This window comes from Camelus dromedarius, chromosome 3 (genome assembly GCF_036321535.1).
Source record: "Camelus dromedarius isolate mCamDro1 chromosome 3, mCamDro1.pat, whole genome shotgun sequence".
NCBI classification, from domain to species: Eukaryota; Metazoa; Chordata; class Mammalia; order Artiodactyla; family Camelidae; genus Camelus; species Camelus dromedarius.
Genome location: NC_087438.1, coordinates 98,896,160 through 98,921,472, shown reverse-complemented (window position 1 = coordinate 98,921,472; position 25,313 = coordinate 98,896,160). Strand labels below are relative to the sequence as shown.

Sequence of the window (25,313 nt, the reverse complement as noted above, 5' to 3'; positions counted from 1 at the left end):
CGTGTGAGTGCGCGTGTATTTTGTCATGGTGGATGAGCAGTCAAGAACTGCTTTACATTTTTTCCAAGGTCTGTCCCAGCTTAGTTTCCCCTGGTCTGGACTTCCCTATCCCCAACTAGGTGGATTCAGCCAAAGGCTCAGATCAGAGCACACAGCTGCTGCGTGGTGTCCTCTACGCCATCACAGCAAACAAAGAGTTAGGGATGGAGGAGAAAGCAGGAATGTCATTTCTCCCTCCACGGGGTGGGAAGAGCTGGAATCAGATCTGGATTCATTTATTCAACCAGTATTTATTGAGCAATTACTGCATACCAGCCACTGGGCTAGGAGCTGGGGTCAGAGCTGTGAACGTGACTGAAATAGTCTGACTTTACAGTGCTCACAATCTCCACTGAGAAACTGATATTAAATAATTATGTAATGGTTTCATTGCAGTTACGACAAGTGACATGGAGGCAAAGAGCAGGAGGCAAAGGAAAGCCCTCACCTAGTCGGGATTAGGGAGTCAGCCCATCCAGGCTTCCCTGAGGAAAAGACAAGGAATTTAAACCTCAAGAAACTATCCCACTGACTTGCAGGAGAAAGCCAGCTAAACAAATGCAGGAGGGTTGATAGAACCACTGATATAAGAAACAGTCTGAGACAAGGCTCATGGGTGAATACTAAAATACTAAAAGCAGTGAAAGGTGATTGCAAAGTCTCAAATGTCACCCACAAGTTATGTATTAATCACCAATATTTATAAGCATCTTTGTCACGGGGAGATCTGGGGATACCACCTTATCAGTGAACAAAATGAGCATCACTGACAACAGGACAAACTGACACAAAATGATTCCCAGCAGAAAGTGCACAACTGCACCCACAGTCTTCTTAACAAGACTGTGTAACCAGGGGAGGGGGGTGGGAGGGGACAGACTGGGAGTTCAAAATCTGTAGATACTGACAGGCATATGTAGAATAGATAAACAAGATTATACCGCACAGCACAGGGAAATATATACAAGATCCTGTAGTAGCTCACAGCGAAGAAAAATGGGACAATAAATATATGTATGTTCATGTATAACTGAAAAATTGTGTTCTACACTGTAAAATGACTATAACTCAATAAAAAATGTTTCAAAAAAAAAAAAAAAAACCAGACTGCATAACCTGATCTTACCAAGAGAGAATGATCAGCAAACCCCGACTGTGGGACATTTTAAGATGACTGGCCTGGACTCTTTAAAACATGCCCATGTCATTAAAAAAACCAACCCCTCCAAAGGTAAGGAGACTGCTTTAGATTAAAGGAGATGAAAGAGACAACGCAAGCAAATGCAATTCATGCTCCTTCACTGAATCCTGGAGTTTAAAAAAAAAACAAAACAGGTTAAAAGGACATTAGGAGAACGTTTACGAAAATCTGCTAGCGGACTGTGTATTATTCCACTAATGTTAAATTCCTCAAATGCGATCATTCTTTTGTGGTTATGAATGAGAATATTGTTATTAGGAGATAGATTCTGAAGTATTTCAAATGTTACGATGTCTACAACTCTCAATTGGTTCAGAAAGGAAAAATGGGGGGGGTGTTTTGAGTAGGGAGAGAGAAAGCAAAATGTGTAAAATATTAATGATTGATGAATCTAGGTAAAAAGTATTTGGATGTTCCATACACTATTCTTTCAATTTGAGAGGTTTGAAACATTTCAAAGTAACAAACTGAGGGGTAAAATTAAGTTATCTAGGAGAAAGGTAGTGTTGGGAGAGAGCTTTCCAAGCAGAGGGAGTAAATACTGAGTGGAGCGTGTACGTTCAAAGAGTAAAAGAAACACGGAGAGAGGGCGGGTCAGGGTTGAGGGCTGCAGAGTGGACACCAAAGATTTTGGTCTCATCCTAAGATGAGACCACCAAAAAGCCACTGAGGCCATCGGATTTAAGTATTTAAAGATCATTTTTGCTCCTATGAGAAGACCGAGGGCTGGGGGGACACCTCTGGGAGGACAGGAACCCAGGGATGGGGCCCCAGCCACCTCTGTCTCCATGAAAATCCAGGAGTCTTGACTTGCAGCCAGGCTCTGCTCTCCCCGGGGCTGAGGCAAGGGGGCTCAGGTGGAGGCGAAGGGCCGCATGGGGACAGAGTGGGGAGAGCAGGGCAGTTGAGAGCAGGGCAGTTGGGAGCAGGGAGGGGAGCTCTGGGGCTGTGGGGAAGACAACAGGGTCAGACACCTGGTTAGGAGGACACCATCGCGGGGCGGAGGGGGGATCACGTGGCCTGGGGAATAAAACTCAGTGGAAGGGTGGGCCTGGAACCATGGGCCTGGGCTGAAAGGAGGATTCTAGGGAAATGGCTCAAGGCTGGAGGCCAACCACCCAGGCAGGCTGCCAGCTCTTTGAAGCTGGGCAGGAGATGAACGGAGAGAGACTTTTTTTTGAACCATTTACTGAGAGCTTCCTATTCCCTGGGTCCTGGGCTGGCTAAATTATATACATGTTGTCTATTCCAGCCTCGGAACCACCTGCAGCTAAGTGTTAGAAGTGTCCCTATTTCCCAGCAGACGAAACTGGGGCTCAGAGAGGTGGAGAGACTTTCCCCAAACCACACAGCTGGCAACAGGCAGAGCTGCAACCTGAAACAGGGCTAATGTCACTCCCGAGCCTGTGCTCTTACACAGGACAACACGCTGGGCTTCAGCCTGGAGGCCCCGGAGCCCTGGCAGCAGCGACAGGAGACTCTTCTAGGATTTGGGGAACAGTGAAAAAATGAAAGTGAAAGAGATGGACTACATCTAACTGGCCATTTTCCAAGCACCATGTGTCAGTGCCTGTGACAGGCCCTAGGATTTTTAAGAGATGACAGATACAGTTCTCACCCTAAGGCGTTTGTATTCTTGTACTCTGGGCAGATGTGTGAGGGACTAGCCCAGAGGCTGGGCTGTGGTAAAATGCTCCCTGATCATGCTCAGAAAAAGGGAAAAATCTGGGAAAGTCATCCCTGACAGGAGCCTGGGTTTCACTGTATTAAATCTAAACACATGTGAAGTGTTTATGTAGTAAAAGTCTACCAGCATTTTAAAATATACATTTTGTCCATATAAGGGGCTATTATGCAACAATTAAGTGTCAATTTAATAAATAATCTTGCTTCAAAAAAAAACAATTTTCAAGAATTGTTTACTGACACGAGGAAATTCTCACGATGTCATACAAAGAGGGAAAAAAAATAAGGCTAAAATACTGATGGACACGGTATGACCTCAATGACTACAAAAAAAAAAAAAAAAAGGAAAGAAACCACTGAGAAATATCACTTGACTGGGAATGAGAGTTCTTGATATTCTGTGAACAATTTACGTAGGTGAATCAGATTTTTAAAAGAAGAATAAAAAGAGGCAGCAGCAGAAGCAACAGAAGGAAGAGAAGGGGAAGCAGGAGCAGCCGCAGCCCGTGTGTGTTTAACTGCACAAAGGAACAGACTTGAAATACACATATAAAAATTTTAAGAGAGCCTAAGACATGTGAGACATTCAGCCAAATATAAAATATGGCCCTTAATTTGAGTAAGCGTGCAAACCAGGTAACAGAGGGAGATACATAATTGGGGAAGTGTAAATATACACTAAATATCTGATGTTTGTAATAATATCATATTAATAAACTAACAGATTGTTAGTTTCTTAAGATTATTTCTGGGACTTATGTGTTTTAAAAAATGAATCATCTGTTAAAGATAGTGAAGACTCAGATGATATCATGCGATGGCTGAGATTTGTTTTAAAATAAATCAATGAGAGGAGATGGAAGTGAAACATGTCAGTCGAAGCTGGATAGTGGGGCCAGAGAGGCTCATGACACGGATCTTTCTATTTTTGTATAGGTTTGAAATTTTCCATATTAAAAAAAAGTGAGTGGTGGTTTCCCTAGGTTGTAAAATTATGGGGTCTTCTTCTTTTAAATGGTTTTAACTATTTCTTATGTTTCTATAATGAGCATAGGTTATTTTATAAGCAGAAAGAAATAAGTTACTATTTGTTTGTTGAATGACTGCCCAAACTGAGGGAGGGCAGGGATAGTCTCCCTGGAGGAGGGTGGGTTACAGAATAGAAGGGGAAGGACAGTATGAAGCCACCAAAATAGAACAGTGTGGAGACCAGGGGAGATCAAATGGAGACACTTCTCAAGGCAGAGATTGGGAACAGCTGCAGGGCAAGGCCTATGGGGTACAGCCAGCTGAGAAAGGAGAGTTTGAGCAACAGCTGTTGGGATCAGAAACCAAAAGGAAGACCTGAGAAGGGGTAGTGGTGGAGAGGAGGTACACCTGGGGGGCGGGGATTTCCAGAAGACTTCTTTTGTGTAAGTAAGGTGACAGTGCTGGCTTGAACTTGAACCTGGTTTACTGAAGAACTCAACACTAAGCCTGCTCTGAACCTGGTGTGCCAGTAGCCAAGATGGGCCAGAAAAGCAGTTGAGGGCCAGGGTTTGATTGAGTAAGAGGAATTTCCCCTCTCCATCTTCTCCCTCCCACGGACTCATCAGAACAGCAGCAAAGGAAATTTCCCTGTCATCCTGTGAGGCCTCACCACAGGGCCTTTGCAAGTGCTCTTCCTCCACCTGGAATGCTCTTCCCTCTTTTTTCTTCAGCTAGTTAATCCACAGCCTCATTTCTTCCTGGATGTCCTCCTGCTCCCTGACCAGGGCAAATCCCTATTCTATGCTCTCACCACCAGGCTCTGCTCTTCCAAGCATTTACAGTAGCTGTAATCGGACATTTTTCAGTGATTATTTGGTTACCATTTGTCTCCCTTAATACACTGTCAACTCCCTGAGGGCAGGGATTACATTTATTTTATATCTCCTACACCTATAGTAAGTGCTTCCTAATTATTTACTGAATGAATGAAAGAGGGAAGTGGTAGTTGCTGGACTGGGCCCCTAACACTGATTTCATCTGGGCCACTTTGGAACTGAACCAGAAATGTCTGCTCCATCCCCCTCAGGGTAACTAAGGAAGGGAGAACTCCTGAGCCTGCTCTCCCATCTCCCCAAGAGCTCCCCCATGTTTTTCAGGCCAAGTCTCTCCACTGATGAAAGGGACTAAAGGCAGAGGTAAGGCACCCAATCCAGAAGGCACATCAGAGGCAACTGGTGGGGCTCCCGCAAGTTCAGCAGGGCGCTCTGCCTCAGGGCCTGGGGAGGAGGTGGGTAAAGGGAACACAAGTTGCCCCGTGCTTCTCATCACCTCAGCTCACATGTCACTTCCCCCTGGACGCCTTCGCCATCCTCCTCCCCCTTTACACTCACGTGACCCTCTTCTCAGAACTTGTTATGATTTGTAACTATATATATATATAATTTTTTTTTAAGTGTGATTTGCTGTCAATTTTCTGTCTTCCCTGCTGGTGTGGAAGCCCATGAGTTCAGCAATCATGTCTGCTGGTTCACTCTGCAGGCCAGGGTTTAGCCCAGGGCCTGGCACATAGTAGATGCTGAATAAATATTTGTTGAATGAATAAATACATGAACAAATACATGAGTGACCTAATGTATGGGAAGTGGGGAGAAAGGAGACACCTCGCATCAAAGGAGGGGCCAGGGCAGTGCATGCCATCTGGCATGCTACCTTCTGGGAACTGCCTGGAGATCTCAACACCAGAGGCAGGACTGCACATGCCTGGGGGCTGGAGTCTCCATCCGACACCCAGGTGTCCCAGGTTTTTGGGGCAGTGAGGGCATCTCTAGCATCTGGGGAAATGGTGGCAGCAAGGGTCTAAGGAGTGAGGAGGAGGGAAGACAGCCCGGGCTCTGCTCTCCCTCCCTCTCCTGGGCTCCCTGCACTCCCCCAGGCTCCTGACTTCTCACAGGGAGGCCTGGCCCAGAGCCCAGCCCACTCTCCCCAGACCCACCACAGGTCCTTCTGCTGAAGTCCTTCCCCCACCCTCCACCCCTGGCGGGGGGGGGGGTTTCCTGTCTTAGCAGGAATTCATACCAGATTGAAGTAAGCAGCTGGGGCAGCCTGGATAGGAGGGTGTATGGTAGAGAGCAGAGATCAAAGGCTGTGTGTGTTTGCATGTGGGGGGGGGGGCGGGGGGGCAGGCATGTGTGTGCTGGCTTGCCCACAAGTATAAAGAAATGAGAGACAAGAGACAGGAACACAGAGTAAAAGACAGGATAAAAGAGAGACAGGAGAGAAAGAGAGGGCAACAGAGAAAGAAACCCAGCGAGGCAGAAAGGGACAGACAAGAGACTTAGAGACAAGGAGACACAGAGAGGCTGAGAACAGAGGAGAAAGACATAGTGAGAGACAGAAACAAAGAGACTGGAGACAGCAGAACACAAGGACACTAGGGAATGATGAAAGGAGAGAAAGAGATCAAGGACAGAGACAGGGAGACAGAGAGGAAAGGAGAAACAGACTGAGACTAAGGAGGAGCCACATTTATTCATTGATTCCACATTTATTGAGCACCTAGCCACAGCAGGCATGGCGTGAGGCACAGATCAGTGTGACAAGACACAGAGGGTAGAGATACAGCAATAAAGACAGAAACTGAGATAGAGACGGAGCAAGAGGGGGTGAGGCAGAGATTGCAAACTGAGATGAGACTGAGGCAAGGATGCAGAGATAAGAGTGTCAGAGACTAAAGGCCAGCAGGCTGAGAAGGCAGGACCAAGGGGGCCCAGCGGGCATCCTGGAGGAGGCGCAGGCTGGGGGAGAACGTGCCCCACCTCCAGCTGTACCGTCTCCACTTCCCCACAGCTGCCTGACCTCCCTCCCCTCAGCCTGGGCTCTTTCCTGCCGGCTCTGGAGGAGGCTCTGACTGCTGACAGCACCTCCTCTCGGTCTCCTGTCCCAGATTTCTCTGCCCGAACCCCAGTCAGGATGGGGCCCGGCCAAACCCGGAGCAGGGGGCCATAGCCAGTAGATAGACCCAAGAAGCCTCCTCTTCACCCAGAGACCACCTTAAGACCATTTTTTTTTCCCACAGAGCTCCCCCACCCCCGGTAGACAGGAAAATGTTTGAGTGGTAGAGAGAAGGAAGGGGAAGAGTGTGTGAATTGAGTTTCCAAAATAGCCAGAGTAGGAGCCTCTTCCTTCTGGGGTTTGTGTACCAGCCCCCAATATACCAAAACCTCCCTGAAATCTGGAACAGAGTGAGAAAGCCATTCGTAGCGAATGCTGAGCCCTCCCCCATCTCCTCCCACACCCATCACTGAGAAAAATGCCGCAGAGAAGAGGGTGGGCTGGAGAGACAGTCACCTACCCGCTGGTGCCGGGTCTCTGGGCCTGAGAGAAACGCCAGTCCGTGTTGGGCGGGGCTTGCTGTGGAGAAAACAGAGGGAAAGGGGCTGAGTACCCAAGTCGGCTAAGGTAAGGGGAGGGTAGGCTCTTCTTCAAATACGAAGTATACCTCAGGTCTCAGAGGTCTGAGGCACCAGAGACAGAGACAAAATCACATTTATCAGACTATAGTGAGCAAACCAGATTCCTTTGCTAAAGCAATGGCCCCTTCCTCCCTGCCCTCAGTCTCAGAACTCTGGAGCCAAGATTCAAGGGCTGGAAGTGTCTTCTGTGGAACTGGGAGGGGGTTACAGAGGACCCTAAAAGTGGCAGAGGAGGCTTTTAGATGAGAATTCCAGCAGCCCTGGAAAGAATTTCATTCAGCTCCTCAGCTGTGAACAAAGCATCTTCTGCAGCAAGATGGCTGCTGCTCGGGGTAACCCTTTTCATGCCAGGTTGTGCCTATCACATTCAGAGGGACAGCTCCTTCAGACCCTTGGCTCTCAAGGATCCCTTCCCACAGCTAAATACACTATTAATTTAGGAATTATGCCAGACTGAGCCTTTGCAGGGCATCCAAACCCCACGTCACCTCTCACCCCCAGAACTCTGTGCCAGACAATGGCTGTGACCCAGGAGGAGAGAACAAGGCTGCTCTGTCTGGGACAGAGAGAACTGCTGGGATGGAGCCCAGCAAAGATCAAGCTCCCACAGCCTTCAAGCAGAGCCAACTCAATCTACAGGGCTCCCAAGAGGCAGATCTCTAGCCACCTCCCACCTGGATGAAGGTGTGGGGCTCTAATCGGTCACTTCACTCCCAAGCCCCTCCCAGCTTTCCCAGAGGGTGTGTTATCCCATCACACACTCTCATGGAACATTCCTAGAGCCATCTCCTCTCTGTTCTGGGGTGTGCTGGTAATTGATTCTCACACTCAACTCCCAGGAGCAGAGCGGGAGGTGTGAGCATCTCCGATTACACTGGGGAGAAGGAAGACTCAGGGCTGCCAAATGACTCACTCTAAGGTTCACAGGTGGCAGTGATGTGAGCAGAACCCAGAAACTTAGCATCCCAGGTGCAACAGGAGTCACTAGCACCATTCCTGGGCTGAGGTGGGAAAGGGCACAGGGATGTCTGGTCACTGTATTCTTAGGAACAGTAGAATCTACACTGAGCTGCAGTAACTCTGACAGATTGGAGGAGAAAAGCTGGGCAAACTCACAACCTACCTAAGGACGGCGGGTCTAAGTTTGTTGAGTTAAGTCTGCTCAGGGATAAAGAACCCCAAAGGACTTTCCTCCACATGTAAGGTCATAAAAGGGAAAGAATCACACCTCTGCTCCAACCCAGCAGATGCAAACCATCCCTCCTACCCGCCAGCTTTACAAGTACCAAATGACTGAAAGCACGAATTCAGGAGTTGGTCTTGGGTTAGATCTTTCTCTGTCACTCACCCTGTGAACTTGAGCAAGTCACTTGATCTCTGTGAAACTCAGTTACAAGGGAGGGATGCTACTAGCTAAACAAAAGCATTGCGAAGAACAAATGAGATGTTGTGGTAAGTGTGTAGTAAGAGTCAATCAGCTATCATAATCACATGGGGGTGTTGTTTCAAAATATAATTCTGACTCAGTAGCAACAGAGTGGTGTATAGATATTTTTTTGTATAAAGCTCCCCAGTTGTGGAAACATGTGCTTTTTACTATTATAGTTTCCCCACTTATCAGGGCACCTTGGCATCTGACAGAGGCTGTGGCTTTCCATCAGCCAGGGAAAAAAGGACTTGCCAGAGTCTCAGATGCTTTGGGCACCCCTAAAGCCCCGATCCTAGATCTCTGGGAACATTGTGGTTACGACGGAGCCAAAAGCCTATCTCTGAGCGCCCAGAGCCCTTGCACTCCAGGCTCCCACTTTCTGAGAGAGGACAGGATGGTGGTACTGCTCAGGTCCCAGGCTGGGCCCCGCCGCGCCGCGGGCCACAACGGGGTTCGGCCAGCTCCAGCTAGGCTTCTGGGCTGGAGGTGCCGACGCCGTCTGCACGGAGCCCTTAGCCTAACGGACCGGCCAGCCCGCGGGTCACAGAGTCCCGCCCGCCCCTAGAGCAGCCCCCATGCTCCCCGCAGTGGGCTCAAGCCAGCCCTGAGGCATTTCGGGGCGGGGATGGGAGGAGCTCCTTTTGGGACCCTGAGGCGGAGACCACCTGGGATGTCGCCTCCCCGGAGTCAGCAGTGAGGACCTCTGGGGCCGGCAGCGGCGTGGGAGGGAAGCGGTAAGGGGGCTAGGACAGCCCGTGCGTGTGCACCTGGCAGTAAACGCGGCGTGCGTGGAAGGCCAAGTGCGACGAGCGTGCGCGCGCGCAGGTGAGGCGTGGGGAGCCCGTGCGCTGTGCGCGGCTCGTGAGTGTGTTCTGCGCGGAGGGCCCCGCGGGTGCACCTCTGTCCTGCCAACGAATACGTTGGTTTCCTGTAGGAATAAGGAGGGTTGAGAATAACAGAGCAGTCACACGTCGAGGGAGTGGGAAGAAACCTAAAAAGAAACCTGAAGACCCATGGAGTGGGCCAGCTGCAGGTGTGCACCTCTACCGGCACCCGGACTCCCACCCCAGCGGAAGTCGCCGAAATGATCGCCCAACCCCAGCCTTTTCTGGCGTGTGGGGGCAGGGTCGGTCTTATCCTCACCCCCAGGCCCACAGTCACCGTCACCTCCCGGGGCTCAGAGCTCCATCCCTGCCTCGCCCACACCTCTGGTATTGCGCAATCAGTCCAAACAGTCCCGACATTCGGGTAGAGCCCGCAGCAGAGCGGTGGCTGCAAGTTCAAAGGCCCTGATGTGGATGGGCGGCTTCTCGGTTGCCGCCCCCAGGGGTCACGCCGAGCCCCTCACCTGGCTCCGCTCGAGCAGCGTGTTAGAGCGGGACCGGAAGGCGTCAGGCTCCGGCGCCAGAGCTGACGGCTGCTGGATGCTGAGGGGCCTTAGAAAAGTGAAGTCACTGCCATCCGAGGCCGGTGAAAAGCACGTCCGGTAGCAATGGCTGTGGGAGTCCGTGGGCCGCAGCGTCACCTCCATGTACTTGAGTGTGCCGTCTGAGCTCACTTGTAGGTTGGGGCTGGACTGCGCGTAGAACTCGCGAGAGGGCGAGTCCCGGCGCATGCAGCACGGGCCCCCACCCCCACCCCCACGCCCCCGAAGGCACTTAGCTGACAGAAAGGTGAAAGTGACTAAGGACAAGAGGCTGATGGCTGCAAGAGCCACAATGAGGTAAAGCGTAAGGTCTGAACGCTCAGGAGGGTGAATGAGGAAGTCCCTGGATTTGGGCATTTCCTCAGGGTCCTCATCCTCCAGAATCAGCAGCACTGTGGCTGTAGAGGAGAGCGAAGGGTCACCATTGTCCCTCACTAGGACCACCACCTGCTGTGTGTCAGCGTCATCCTCCAGTAAAGCCCGGGCTGTTCGAACCTCACCAGTGTGTGCAGACACCAGGAACAGTCCCGGGGCTGTGGACTGCGGCAACAGTGAATAGGAGAGCCATGCATTGTGGCCTGCATCAGCATCTACGGCTGTCACCTTGGTGACCAAGGAGCCAGGAGGGGCTGAGCGAGGAAGACGCTGGGGGATTGAGAGTTCCCGGCCGGGTCTGGGGTGCAGCACGGCTGGGGCATTATCATTCTGGTCCAGGACAAACACATGGAGAGATGTGTTAGCGTGCAGTGGGGGAGAACCAGAGTCTCGAACGCCCACCATGATCTGCAGCATCTGCAGTAACTCATAGTCAAAGGTACGCTGGGCAAAGACCCGCCCGTCCTCAGGGTTGACATATACAAAGGAGGAGGCTGGGGCTCCCTGAATCTGGTTCCCTACAATGGAGTAGGTGAGGCGGGCATTATCCCCAGTGTCTGGATCAGAGGCAGCCACGGTGCAGAGAAGGGAGCCTGGAGGTCGGTTTTCTGGGATGTAAGCAGTATAGAGCTGCTGGGTGAAGTAGGGTGCATTGTCGTTAACATCTGAAATGTTGAGTCTGATGGTGAGATGTGCGTGCAAGGGAGGTGAGCCCGCATCGTGGGCTTGCAGCTCAATGATATAGTGGGATGTGGCCTCACGGTCCAAAGGCTGGCTGGTTAGCAGTGAGTAGTGGTTCTCAGAAGGCTTAATCTGAAATGGCAGGTCCGGAGAGATATCCAGGCTCACTTCACCATTTCTCCCTGAGTCTCGGTCCCGCACGTTAAACAATCCCACCACTGTGCCCACTGGTGTGCTCTCCAGGACAGGGTTGACCAAAGAGGCCAGGAGTACCGCAGGGGCATTGTCATTGGCATCCCCCACATCCACTTGAATCACACAGTGGCCTTCCATGGCTGGCTGTCCCTGGTCACGGGCTCTTGCATGAATTTCATAGAAACTTGACTCCTCAAAGTCTATGGGACCCAACACATGGATTGCTCCACTGCTAGGGTCTAGGCCAAAGAGATTCCGCACTGCCTCAGATGTATGGTCTCCAAAAGAATAGTCTAGTTGGCCATTGGTGCCCTCGTCCGGGTCAGTGGCATTGAGGCGGAGCAGCAGTGTACCCATGGGTGTATTCTCTGGGAGTGCTACACGGAGAACTGAGGACTGGAAGGCTGGAGCATTATCATTGATGTCCAGCACAGTGACAGAGATAAGGGTGGTCCCTGAGCGGGCTGGGACACCCCCGTCCACAGCAGTGAGCACCAGCTGATGTCTTGCCTGGGCTTCACGGTCCAGCTGCTGCTCAAGCACCAGCTCTGGGAACAGCTTCCCATCTTTTAGGGTCTTCACATTCAGAGAGAAGTGGCTGCTGGGGCTTAGAGTATAGAAGCTCACAGTATTGGTGCCCACGTCTGGATCCTGGGCACTATCCAGTGGGAATCGTGCCCCAAGTGCAGCTGATTCTGAGATGCGTATCTCTCGCTCAGGAGTGGCAAAGCTAGGAGAATTGTCATTGAGATCCAGGATTTCTACCTCTACACGGATTAATTCCAGGGGGTGTTCAGTCACCACCTGTACTGGCAGCAGGCAGCTGGTGCTGGCTCCACACAGTCTCTCTCGGTCAATTTTCTGATTCACTGCCAGAGCACCGCTCCTCAAGCTCAGGGAAAAATAGTGCCCATTCTCCTCAGAGCCCAACCGCAGTCGGCGGCTCAACAGATCTGTCACCTTTAAGCCGAGATCCTGAGCAACATTCCCCACCAGCGTCCCCGGTTCAGACTCCTCCACCACTGAGTAACGCAGCTGCCCAGACACCCAGCCCCAGCAGCACAAGGACAACATGCACAGCACTTGCCATTTCCCAGCGAGCTGTGGGGCTGTCTTGGGCCCCATGACCCAGAAGTCCATTCCTGGACACTGACTCTGTGCTGTCCTGTCTCCAAGGTAGACCCAGGGCTTGGAATGTAGCAGCTGAAATCTCTTATGTCTCCTTCCAGCCTCTTAAAAACTGCTCCGAGGTTTGTCTGCCCACAGCAGTTCTTCTTAGTCACCAAATGGCGGGGGTGGGGGGGGAGGGGAATTGAATCTGAGTGGAGCTGGGGAGCTGGGGGAGGAGAGGCGGGCATGAAGAGCAGATCCCCCACCTCTGCTCTGAGTCTGATTGGCCCAAAAGTCTGTCTGCTCTCAGCCAATTATAAAGTCTCCACGGTCCTGGAAACCTTAGGAACAGGCGCTGTAAATCTGTCACAGAAGCCTCCTACCTCCCCATTTATTTCATGCCGCAGGTTGATTTAGCCCCCTTGGCAGCAAAGTTTGACAGCTCAGATGGTGCTCACCAGGGAAGACAAAGTGGTACAAAACTTCTCAGTGTTCTATCCCAGTAACTTCCTGCATGACTTCAGAAGCTCCCACTACTTTGCTTGAACCAACAAAATCTTGTCCTCATGGAGGCAAAGCCCATTTGTTACCCCCTCCCTACTCCCCCCATCTTGCCACACGCTGCTAAAGTGAGAGAAAAGAGGTGTTAGGACCCTTTAGAGTCTTGCTCTGACTCTCCAGCAGTACTTCGAGGAATCTCTATGTCAGCTGATGGCTATATATAAGGAGTCAGTGTTTCTGAGGTCCCAGAATTGAGCTGTGGAATGGGAATCACAGCTTGTGGCGGGGACAACATTCCTGAAACTGATCCAGGTCACCCAAGGAAGTTGGTGAGAGGCTAGGCATGGCCTCCAGGCTTCATGGTTTCATCAGTTCAGATGACCTGTACTTACAGACTACAAGAGTGGCTGTCTCTATGAATGCCTAGCAGTAGAACACTTCTTTGATATTAAGTGATTTCACTTAACAGCTTTTTCCCCCTCGAAGAGGTGATGTTTCCCTGCCCCAATCTACTGCATCTAGCTCAAATCCCAGTGGGGACTTGATTGGGGGTCCTGAAGACATGGACAACAAGTTCCTTGCTTCCACCTGATGCCTCTCTACTCCCTTGGCTCTTTCCTATTTTTGTTCTCTGCTACATTTCAAGCAGAGAGTGCATTTCACAGTGGGTTATGGAGTAGTTGATACTGTGGGGCAAAGGTATTAGTTCCCTTCAATCCATTGGGAAGTGTAACCTAGAGTTAAGGTAGTACAGACCTTGACCCCCTCATTCAGAAGGAGTAGAGAAGGCAGCCCCCAGGGTTTAGGCACATCCTGCCTGGTACATCCTACCCTTGTTCACCAGAGCCGTCTACGCTCCCTCATTCCAACAGCATGGTTCCACAAAACCCTGGCTCTTCATCATGTATTTCCACTTCTTACTCTCAGATAAGGGCATAACCCAGTCCAAGTACTCATCTGACAACACCCTGGTTAATTCACAAAACACTTCTGAAAGCACAGCATCTACCACATAGTTACCACTCACAAAAACGGTGACATCACTACGGGCTCTTACAGAGAGACCAGTACTCTCTGGGACATGGCCCAGCCATACGTCTGCATCAGAATAACCCTCAAGCATTGGCTGAGCCTGCAAAGGTCTCACCTCTAGCCCATAGAGAAGATCAGAGGGTGGGCAGCTTGGGCGAACAGGTTCCCCTGCCATAGGTGCACTGGGTGACTTCACCATCATGAAGCTATCGCTCCGAGTGGGTGCAGAAGCCAAGGGTGTACAGCCATGAGAGTGGCCGCCCACATCAACAAACTTGATAGGATCATCTGACCCTAGCTGGATTCGGAGGATCCCATTGGAAGGAGGAAGCCCCTCCCTCCTTCGAGAGCGGGTGAGACAGGCACAGGTGCCAGCGGGAAAGCAGGTCACTCCACAGGCAGCCCCACGCAGGCACTTCGAGATTAGTGCCACGAATGAGCCAAAGGAGACAAAGCAAATTGCCACTAGCGATACAGCCAAGTAGAGGGTCAAGCGGGATTCTCCTTCCCTTGGAGCTGAAGATTCTCGAAGATCGGGGACAACTGGATGAGTGTCTTCTTCCAAGGACACTAGGAGAGTAACAGAGGTAGAGAGCGGTGGGCTACCACTATCCTTTACCACAATGACCAGCTTCTGTGGCGGGAGATCAGCTGGGATGGGAACGGCCGTCCGCACCTCCCCAGCATAGCGGGAGACCGCAAACAGGCTGGGATCTGGGGCCTCCAGGAGCTGATATGAAACCCAAGCATTATAACCTGAGTCCAAGTCCACAGCGGTCACCTTTGTGACTAGGTGGCCAGCACCAACTGATGGAGGCAGTGCTTGGGGACATAAGGAACCAGGCCGGGCCCTAGGGCGCAGCACAGCTGGGGCATTGTCATTGAGGTCCAGCACGAATAGACGAACTGTCACGGTGCTACTAAGGGGTGGGTTGCCCCGATCCCGGGCCTGCACCTCAAACTGTAGTGTCTGTGTTTGCTCATAGTCAAAGGATCGAGTAGCATGAACAGCTCCTGTCTGGGGGTTCAGAGAGATGAAGGAAGAAGCTGACACATCTCGATTTCTGGGCTCTAGGAGAGAGTAGGAGATAAGCGCATTCAAGCCAGAGTCTGGATCAGAGGCTGCAAGGGAGCAGAGCAGGTCCCCTGGGCGATTATTTTCTGGAACAAACACCTCATGTGACCTCTGGAAGAAAGAGGGTGGGTTATCGTTCACATCTGAAATATTGAGGAAAATAGTCCTGTGGGTACTCAGAGGAGGGTTCCCAGCATCAGAAGCAGTGACCATGATGTCATAGCTGGATTTGGCCTCTCGGTCCAAGGGGCCAGCAGTCACCAGGGAGAACTGGTTCCTGAAGGCAGACTTGAGGGCAAAGGGCAAGTGGTCAGGAATACGGAGGCTCACATCTCCATTTGACCCTGAATCCGGGTCCTGCACGCTGATGAGCGCCACCACAGTGCCAGGTTCTGCACTCTCAGGGAGAGTCCCAAGCTCTGAGGTCACTGTGATGTGGGGGGCATTGTCATTTACATCCAGGAGATCCACCCGAAGGCTGCAATGTTGCTCCATGGCTGGAGAACCCCCATCACGAGCCCGAACATCAAATTCGTAGTAATTCTCACTCTCGAAGTCTAGGGGCCCCTGTAGGGTAAGCTTTCCAGTAGTGGGATGTAGGCTAAAGAGATTTCTCACACGATCAGGGGTGTGACCACTGAAAGAAAAGGTGACATTACCACTGGGACCCAGGTCCGGGTCAGAGGCGTTGAGCTGGATGAGCAGCATGCCGGCTGGCGCGCTCTCCAACACACTAATCCTGTAGCTGGATTGCTGGAAGGCTGGGGCGTTGTCATTCACGTCCAGCACTGACACCCGGAGCTCCGCGGTGCCCGATCTCGGGGGGTTCCCTCCATCCACAGCAGTCAGGACCAGGCGGTAGTCTGATTGCTTTTCCCGATCCAAAGGCTTCTCTAGGAGCAGCTCTGGGACCAGGCTGCCGTCGCTGCGCTTCTTGACATCCAGTGCGAAGTGTTCATTGGAGCTTAGTCTATAGCTGCTGATGGAGTTGCTCCCAACATCTGCATCCTGAGCCTTTTCCAAGGGGAAACGCTGTCCTGGAGGAGCTGCCTCCCCAATTTCCAAGTCCAGCTGCTGCCGAGGAAATCGGGGGGCGTGATCATTCACATCCACGATTTCTACCTCCGCTCTGTACATTTCCAAAGGCCCTTCCGTTACAAACTCCAGGGGCACGATGCAGCTGGCACTGAGCCCACACAGTGCCTCTCGATCGATTGGATTCTTGATGAGCAGGGCTCCGCTGTCCAAATCCACACGGAAGTGTCTTTGGTTCACCTCTCCAGCGACCTGCAGCCTGCGAGCTGACAGACTCTCTGTATCCAGCAGGAAATCTTGGGCGACATTCCCTACAAAAGTCCCTTCCTGTGACTCCTCTGGGACCGGGTAGCGGATCTGCCCACAAACGTAACCCAGGTGGCAAAAAAGGAACAAAAGGGTAGCCCCCCGGCAGATTTCTACCCAGCTTCTCACCTTGCGGAGCATTGCTGCCGCCAGCTAGTTCACTATCTGGTCCTGAGAAGCGGAATAAGCCGACCCGCCCCAGAACGGCCACAGCAGCTGGAGACACCTATCTCCCTTTCCCCGCGCCAGTTCTGGCGCGGCTGGGCCGGCGCCGCAAGGGTTACGCGCCGTTTTTTGCTGGTGGCGGGGTAGATTTGTCTGCCTTCCACCACCCGATTGGTAGACAGCGGCTCCTGGGCTCAGCCAATAGGCTAAGCAGAGAACGTCCCAATAGCAGCAGGGTTAATGCGTCGCAGAATTGGAGGAAAAAAAAAAAAAAACCCCAAAACCAAAAAACAAAACCACCTATCTTTTTGCCTTCCTCCTGTTCAACAGCATTTTTTTCCCCACGGGTTATTACCTCTGTGTTAAGGCAGACAACATATATGTATTTTTTTTCTTAACACACCAACCCTCCCCCCCGCCCCGCCCCTTTTCGGTGGGGAAAACAGCGACAGCATGAGCCCTAGCAACCTGCAGCCCAGAGAGTGAGTAGCCATTTGAGACTGGTCACTTTGTTCAAGCCAGTGTTGTCATCTACCAATATTCTAAATGAGTAGCTTCTGCCTCAATCTGATTGTATTAGAGCAACAGCTAATTAGAAGCACTGCCACATACTAAAAACTCTGCCCCTCTGCAGATTATTCAGAAACATATCCACCTCTTTGCAGAAAAGGCTTACACATTAATGTAGCCAATTAAATCTATGCAGTACACGTTTTTGTCATAATAGAAGGCACAGCAGAAACCAAACCTCTCTTATTCAGACACTTGCTGGTGATATATTAAATTACCATTCATTGATTTCAAGGACAGTATGGAAGGGGATGAAGCAGGGTGGAGGAAGCCAGGAGAGGGAGATTTTCCAAATCAGTAAGGAATCAGCATGTCTGAGACACTAAGGACTGGATCTCATTAGCTGGCAGAATGCTAATGTTCACAGATTTAATAGCTTCCCTGAATGACTGAGATCAGCTACCAACAGCATTGTGCCTACAAATCTCCTTTGACACCACGGTCTGCTTGATATGTTGTTAATTACCAACAAAGACTGTTTCCAAAGAGCAAGTTTTTCACTGATCCCTGGAGGGCCTTTTGGAAGCGGAGATTTGATCTTACCCCACACCTACCCGATCCAGAACCACCCCCCACCCCACGGTGCCTGGCTACCACCTTACACAAATGCAGAAACACAGCTCAATTCACACTGTAGTTACCTGCAAACTGTAATTTGAGAGGCAAACACACCACAGTATAGAGAGAAAAATCCAGTCTGACCTGGACTTGAGTTTTTTTTCTTTAACTCATCCAAATCCTCACATAAGTTACCACTGGCTCCCAAAACCAGCGGCAAAACCTGGTTCTTTTCCTCCCCACACTTTTTGATGGTGAGGCCAGCAACCAGCATTCTGGTCTCAAAGGGAGGTATCTGGCATCCTGTATTCTTTTACCCCCAAACCCCCGAACTTTCTCCCATGGAATGCCAGAGGTGTGAATCCGTCTGACCTATCAGGTGTTTATGCCAGGATTCACTATCTCAGTAGAATGACACCATCGTCCACCCAGCTGCCTCAGTCACAATAGGGAGGAGTAAGGAGGGCCATCCTTGACTCATTCCTCTCCCTCATTCCCTATGTCATGTCACTGAGCAAGTCCTGATGATTTCACTACAGTCAACTCCCTACATCTATACTGTCACTGTGCTGCATCAAGCATTTATCAGTCTTCTCCTCAAATATTTCAATAGCCTTCTAACTATTCTTTTTGTCTCCAGTCCCAATTGTCCTCAATCCATTTCACTTATGGCTGCCAGAATAATCCCTCCAAAACAAACTAGCAAAAACCCCTGATAGCATATGTGTGTCAGTACAGAATTCTGCAATGACTATCATGGATACAGAATAAAATTAACTCTTTCGCATGGCCTAAAGATAACTCAAGCTTTAATTCCTGTCTACTTGCTTCACTTTATCTCCTGAAAGACTGTTCTACAAACACACTTTAAGGTTCAGCAATAATGAAATACCATTATCCCTCTGCATGGAATTTGTTGCAAGAGTCCCTCCCTATCACCTTTTCCCCTTTATTGACAATCTACTACTCAACCTTTAGTTCTCAGATCAAGCATCACCTCTATGAAGTCTTCCTGATTTCTCCAAGCTGCCTTAGATGTCTCCTTTCCTCTGCTTCCATTGATTCTTGTACTACACAGATATCCATTATCATTTTTTTTGTGTATGTCTATCTCCTATGGTACTCTGTGTACCATAATGGCAGGGACTGTGTCTTCTCATCTTATAAAGTGTGTAGAACATAGGGATGCTCAATAACTAGTGAATTAGTGATCTTATCATTTATTAGTTCAGCAAATATTTATTGAATACTTGCACTTTATCAGTACTTTATATTGAGGACAGACATTTTATATGCATTATGTTTCACTGTCACACAATTTGGAAAGATTTTATAATGAGAACCCTGGAGTTCAGAAAAGTTAGGAGAATTGTCTAAAGCTAAACTAGTATGTGGAATACTACAATCCCTTCATTTCCACCCTGGTCTGTCTGGAAAGAAATAAAGCCTATTTCTGTAACATCTTAAATGATTTTTCTACCAGTCAATCGTCCCTGTGACCATTAACTAGCTCTTTACTGATGGCATTTAATATCCAACTGCTAGACCTCTTTTAGGTCTCAGGTCCTTATATCTCTAAGTTTACACCGAAACAAACAGGCATACAGTCTGTATTACTAGGACTGGAGCTTCATAAATCCTGAATCCTACCTATCCTAGGCTTGACCTTTTTATGCCAGGTATGTCAGTCTCCTAACCCTAGATTTTAAAAGCAGCTTTTTGAGTTTTCATTCATATAATTCAACCATTTAAAATGTACAAATCAGTGGTTTTTAGTATAGTCACACACACTAAAATGATGCAACCAACACCATAGTAATAATGACAGAAAAATCTGTCACCCCCAAAAGAAACCCTATACCCATTACCCAGCTCTAGATTTTCAAAGAAATAGTTGCTCAGGTGCTAGTGGTTTAGGAAGATCTCTTTAGATGACTGAAATATCTTATCTCTTCCCTTCAGTGCTCTCCTAGAGCTATACTATGTAACATTTTAAAGTTGGAAAATAACATCATGGATCTTTTTTTTTTTTTAAGTTCACCCTGGCCCAAAGAGGCTGGCTCCTGGTACTGTGAACACCAGAATAACACTGCCTCAAAAATATGCTAACTGATAGACCAGCAGGTCCTAGGGCAATCATTTTCAAATTTGTCTGTACATTGGAATCACCTGGGACCTTCAAAAATGCTCATGTCTGTGTCCCACCCCCAGGGATTGAGCTCTCATCCATCTGGGATGTGGCCTGGGCTTCAGAATTTTTAAAAGGTCCCTAGGTGACACAAATGAACTTATTTACAAAACAGCAGACTCAGAATAAACTTACGCTTACCAGGGTGAGGGGAAATAGGGTAGGAAGGGGTAAACTCAGAGTTCGAAATTTGCAGATACTGACTACTATATATAAAATAGATAAACAACAAGTTTCTACTGTATAGTTCAGAGAACTATAGTCAATCTTATAGGAACATGTAATGAAAAAGAATATGAAAAGGAATATATGCATGTACATGTATGACTGAAACATTACGCTGTACATCAGAAACTTACACAACATTGTAAACTGATTACACTTCCATTTAAAAAAGAATGAGAATAAAAGGTCCCTAGGTAATTCTGGTGTGCAACCAAGTTTGAGAACATCATTCTAGCAAAAATGCCAGTTGTTTTCCAGTCTGACCAGAAAAGCAGAAGCTGCTTCTCTCTGGCTTTCATCCTTCTTTAGTCTTTCCATATATGTCTCTACTTTCTCATCTTTGGCTGTCTCCAGATTTGCTCATTTCCAAAATGTATTTAAGATTTGGGGTGGATAAAAAACTAATAATAATAATAACAACAACAGCAGCTACGAATTTTTTAACTTGTGAAACAGCAGGCATTGTACATACATTATATTATGCACTAATCTTATAAAACCCTTGTTACTCTTGGAAAAGGCTGAGATAAGAGATTAACTTGGCCAAGGACTCATAGTTGGTAAGTGGTGGAGCTTCCTATGTCTAACTGGCAAATCCGATGGTTGATGGCAGTAATACACTTTGTTATTACTAAGTAACAGTTTGTGGGAACTGCAGTTCTCCCACAATTGGAAGTACCTTAAGTTTCACTCCAAGACAAAGGCCTTGCAGTCACCTGAACACTATCCCAAATAAATGAAAGTTTTATCTTTTTCTCAGGCTATGAATTTACTTACATTTCACACTCTGTGTATACCTACAAAAAATTATGCTGAAAGGATAGGGAATAAAGCTGGTTACAAAAGAACTTTCCGTTTGTACTTTGTTTTTCTAGATTATCTGGATTTTCAAAATAACTGATCACTTTAATTCTGTAATTAATGGTGGTTACCTTTGGATTTGGGGAATATAGTTAATTTTAATATTTTCTTTATACTTTTCTGTACTTTCCAAATTTTCTATAATAAGCCTGCCTTACTATTGTAACATAAAAATATTTTGTAAGTAATACCCACATCATTTTCAGTACTGTGCTTGAAATAAAATTTAAAAGACCCTAGAATTTTATATTTCTCATAGAAAATCATCAGAGAATGAGGTACAGGATCTGTGTAGGCAAAGGCAAATCATAAGCAAACCATTAGTTTTAACGCAGATGTGGCAACCATTTGAAAGATGGACGGATGAGGTAGTTTTTATATTCCTAGCAGCTGCCACTGGTTAGTTTTCCAGCAGCTTGTTCCAATGCAATGACACCAAGCTAAGCTCTGAGTGCTGAGATCTTGAATTATAGCTTAATGGCCCTTTAACAGGCTTGGTTAGTTGTGACAGCAAGTGAGTGCTTAAGGTGTGAACTGGGCCCACAGATGAGTCAATTAACTCCACATTGTGTGGAACCACAAACCACAGTCCTAAATGGGTCAGCCCCCTCCCCCACAAAGGCACTACAATGGACCTGGGAAGAAAATGTGGATGTCTAATTAAGAAAACAATTTCATCACTGAGGAAAAAAACCAAAAACAAAGCTCCATACCTCCCTGAATGTTATGCAGGTATAAAAAGCATTAATGTCATTCCAGGATGACCTGCTAACCCTTACCTGTCCCGGAGGGGAGCTCTCTGCACCCAACACTTGCCTATAGAATACCGGATCGCAGCTTCGCAGCGTGTTCTGGCGGCTGGCCAGCGGGCTGGCGGCACCAGGTTTCTTCAGTAGCGGGTCACTACGGCGCGAGTCAGTGGTAAGGTACACCTGATGGTAAAGGTGTGGGGGCATGAGACCTCCCCGCACAGCGTCTGCGTGCAGAGAGGGCCCTGGTGTTCGGTACAGGGAGCTCACGGGGGCTCGGTAGAGGTCCCTGGACTGCTTCCACTTGTAAACTTTGAATATGATCACTCCCAATACAGTGATTGCGAACCCCACGGAGACCAGGATTAGAGAGAGAAGTAGATAGAAGGTGAGATTTTTATTCTGCTCCCCGGGAGCAGAGCTGGAAGGGAACTCAGCCCGGGCTTCAGGAGATTCTTCGGTTACTGACACAGTCAGGGTCGCTGTGGTGGACAGTGATGGTTCCCCATTGTCTTTGATCAAGACCGTGAGAGTCTGCCTGGGCGAATCTGTGTCCTGCACTGGGCGGGCAGTGCTGACTTGACCAGTATGAAGTCCCACAGCAAAAAGGCTCTGGTTGGGGGCTCCCAAGAGGCTGTAGGAAAGCCAGGCATTGTGCCCTGCATCAGGATCCCAGCCTACCACCCGCGTGACCACGTGACCCGTTGCAGCACCTCGAGGCAGTATCTCCACCGAGCTCTGGCCAGGTCGAGGGTATATGACCTGGGGGGCGTTATCATTGCGATCAGTGACAAATATGTTCAGGCTGATGTTGGTGGCCAAGACAGGAGTGCCTCCATCGCTGATGTGAGCTGTTAATTCGAACTCCCGCCGATCCTCATAGTCCAAGGGCACTAACGATGACACGACGCCACTGTCACGATTTATTGTGAAATAGCGTCCCACTAGCCCGATTTCAGCTCCTTGCTCCAATAGAAAGAAGGAAAGGCGAGCATTCTGCGGGGCATCGGGGTCCCAGACACTTAGGTTTAGTATTGGAACACCAGGGAGGTTATTTTCCTCAACATAAACATCGTAGGAAGATTGGGAAGATTGTGGAGGGTTGTCATTGATGTCGGACACTTGTACCCGCACTGTCGTGAGGGCTGAGAGGGAAGGGGTTCCCGCATCTCGAGCCGTGATGCTAAGGTTGTATTCTGGCACAGTCTCCCGATCCAGGGCTGAGCTGGTTTTCAAAGTAAAGTAATTCTTGAGGGAAGATGTAAGGCTGAAGGGGAGACCTGGTGGAACCTCGCAAGTCACCAGCCCATTCTCCCCAGAATCCAGATCGCTCACACTGAGCAAAGCGATGACAGTTCCTAAAGGGGCATCCTCGGGGACTGGGCTGTACACAGAGGTAACTGTGATCTCCGGGGCATTGTCATTCACGTCCACAACCTCCACCAAAACTTTACAATGTGCTCCCTCGGGATTGGCGCCCTTGTCTTTCGCCTGTATGTAAATCTCATGGAGTTTCGTGTCTTCAAAGTCCAGTCGACCCTTGACTGTCAGCACCCCAGTTACGAGGTCTAAGGAGAATAGTTCCCGAACGCCAGCACGGTTGTGACTACCGAAGGAGTAAATGATTTCGCCATTGGGGCCTTCATCCAGATCCGTTGCACGGACTTGCACCACGCGAGTGCCAGGGGGTGCATCCTCCAGGACGCGCGCCCTGTACAAGGACTGGTTGAAGGTGGGCGCATTGTCATTTGCGTCCAGCACTATGATTCGAATAGGAAGGCTGGCGGAGCGAGCCGGAGTTCCTCCGTCCAACGCTGTCAGCACTAACTGGAGACTTGCCTCTCGCTCCTGGTCCAGAGCGCGCTCCAGCACCAGTTCCGCATACTTGGTGCTGTCTTCCCGCGTCTGCACTCGAAGCGCAAAGTACTCGTTTCGGCTCAGCTCATAGGTTTGTAAAGAGTTGCTACCCACGTCGGGATCGTGCGCGCTCTCGAGCGGAAAGCGCGTCCCCGGCGCTACAGCCTCACTAATCTCCAATTTCATTTCCCGGGTAGGAAAAGAAGGATTGTTGTCGTTAATATCTTGGATCACCACTTCCGCGCTGAACAGCTCTAGCGGCCTCTCCATTACCAACTCCAGAGTTACGGTGCAGGAGGGTAGTGTCCCGCAGAGCTCCTCTCGATCCAGGCGGTCATTCACGAACATCTCTCCCGTCTCCCGATTCACCTCAAAGAATCTTCGGCTAGCTCGGGACAGCACCCGGAGCTTGCGGGCTGACAGGCTGCCGAGATCCAAACCAAGGTCCCTAACCACGTTGCCCACCACAAAACCCTTCTCTCTTTCCTCCAGGATCTCATAGCGAATGACGGCGGCGGAAGCCTTGTGCAAGGCACCGAGAAGAAGCAAAACTCCCACCACTCTCCCGGTGCTTACCAGTCCGCCCCTCCAGGCCTCCGGGACCATCTCACTCAAAGGCAGTTCCTCTTAGCGGGGTCCAGATCGTCCCGGCTCTTTTGATGAAAAACTTTCAGCGGGTTAGCGCTTGGGCGCTGGGCTCCGAGTCGGACATGGCTTTCTGGATGCCTTTGATTTGCTCGCAGGCTGTTCAGTCTCTGCCTCATCCCGCGGCGCCGAGAGGGGACGGGCCGGGGCCAGATATCCAGCGTCTTCATTGGCCGACAGCGGCACGCAGAGTCCCAGCCAATAACTGCACGAAGAATGCGCTAGCGCCCGGCTCTTTGAGCGGGACAAGTGCTAGCGCCAGGAACTTCTTTCTTCTGGCTTTCTTCCAGAGTTTAAAGCCAGAGTTCCTTGGCAGTATCTGTACATCGGAAACCCACCTTAGCTGGAAAGCCAACTACAGGGTGATGGAAGCTGCTGTTTCTGCAAGTCTTCAAGCCGAACCAAGGCCTATTAAACACTTCAACCGCTGTCTTTAAGGGGGATCAAGCCAAACCAAAAACGACGCAACGTTATCTGGTTTGTTGGAGGCCTGGGTAAAACTCATCTAGCCAGACTCTACCTGTAACGAAGGCATTTAGCATTTCTGTGGACGTGTTAATTTCAGTTTTTTTTAATCTCTTATGAAATGACACTGTAGAATTCCAGGTCACGTCCTAAGTAGAGAAAATCTACAGAGCTGCCATCTATTGGGTTTAACTTGGTTTCATGAAATTTTAAAATACAGTTCAGATTTCTTTTTAAAGTAGATGTTGTTGCTTCACTCTTACTTCTTAAGAACCAGGGAGCAATGTGAAATTTTCCTATTGTGTCTTTCCCAGTGAGCATAATCTCTACTGTTTCTTCCCCTTGCTTGATCAATCCGTTTCTCAAGATCATATGCCACAAAGAGAAGTTGCATTGCTAACAAAGTATAACCCCACCGCACCCCACCCCACCCCCCAAAAAAAACAGAAAAGAAAAAAGGCCAGGTTTACCACATGGGACATTTATAAAATGACTGA

At 49.4% G+C, this 25,313-nt stretch overlaps 1 protein-coding gene across 26 annotated transcripts in view; it reads right to left on the bottom strand.

Annotated features, from left to right (window-relative positions):
• Nucleotides 1-25,313, bottom strand: part of LOC105090796 (protocadherin gamma-C4) — a 165,890-nt gene that overhangs the window by 8,208 nt on the left and 132,369 nt on the right. For 21 of the 26 annotated variants that reach the window (XM_031449217.2, XM_064484386.1, XM_031449208.2 and 18 more), the window contains exon 2: nucleotides 7,248-7,306. In XM_031449217.2, the coding sequence (XP_031305077.1) occupies nucleotides 7,248-7,306 (59 nt within the window). Of the gene's footprint in view, nucleotides 1-7,247; nucleotides 7,307-10,145; nucleotides 12,770-14,232; nucleotides 16,429-16,662; nucleotides 16,775-21,879; nucleotides 24,495-25,313 lie in introns of those variants that run through there. The other 5 variants (XM_031449197.2, XM_031449218.2, XM_064484390.1 and 2 more) reach the window with 5 other exon arrangements.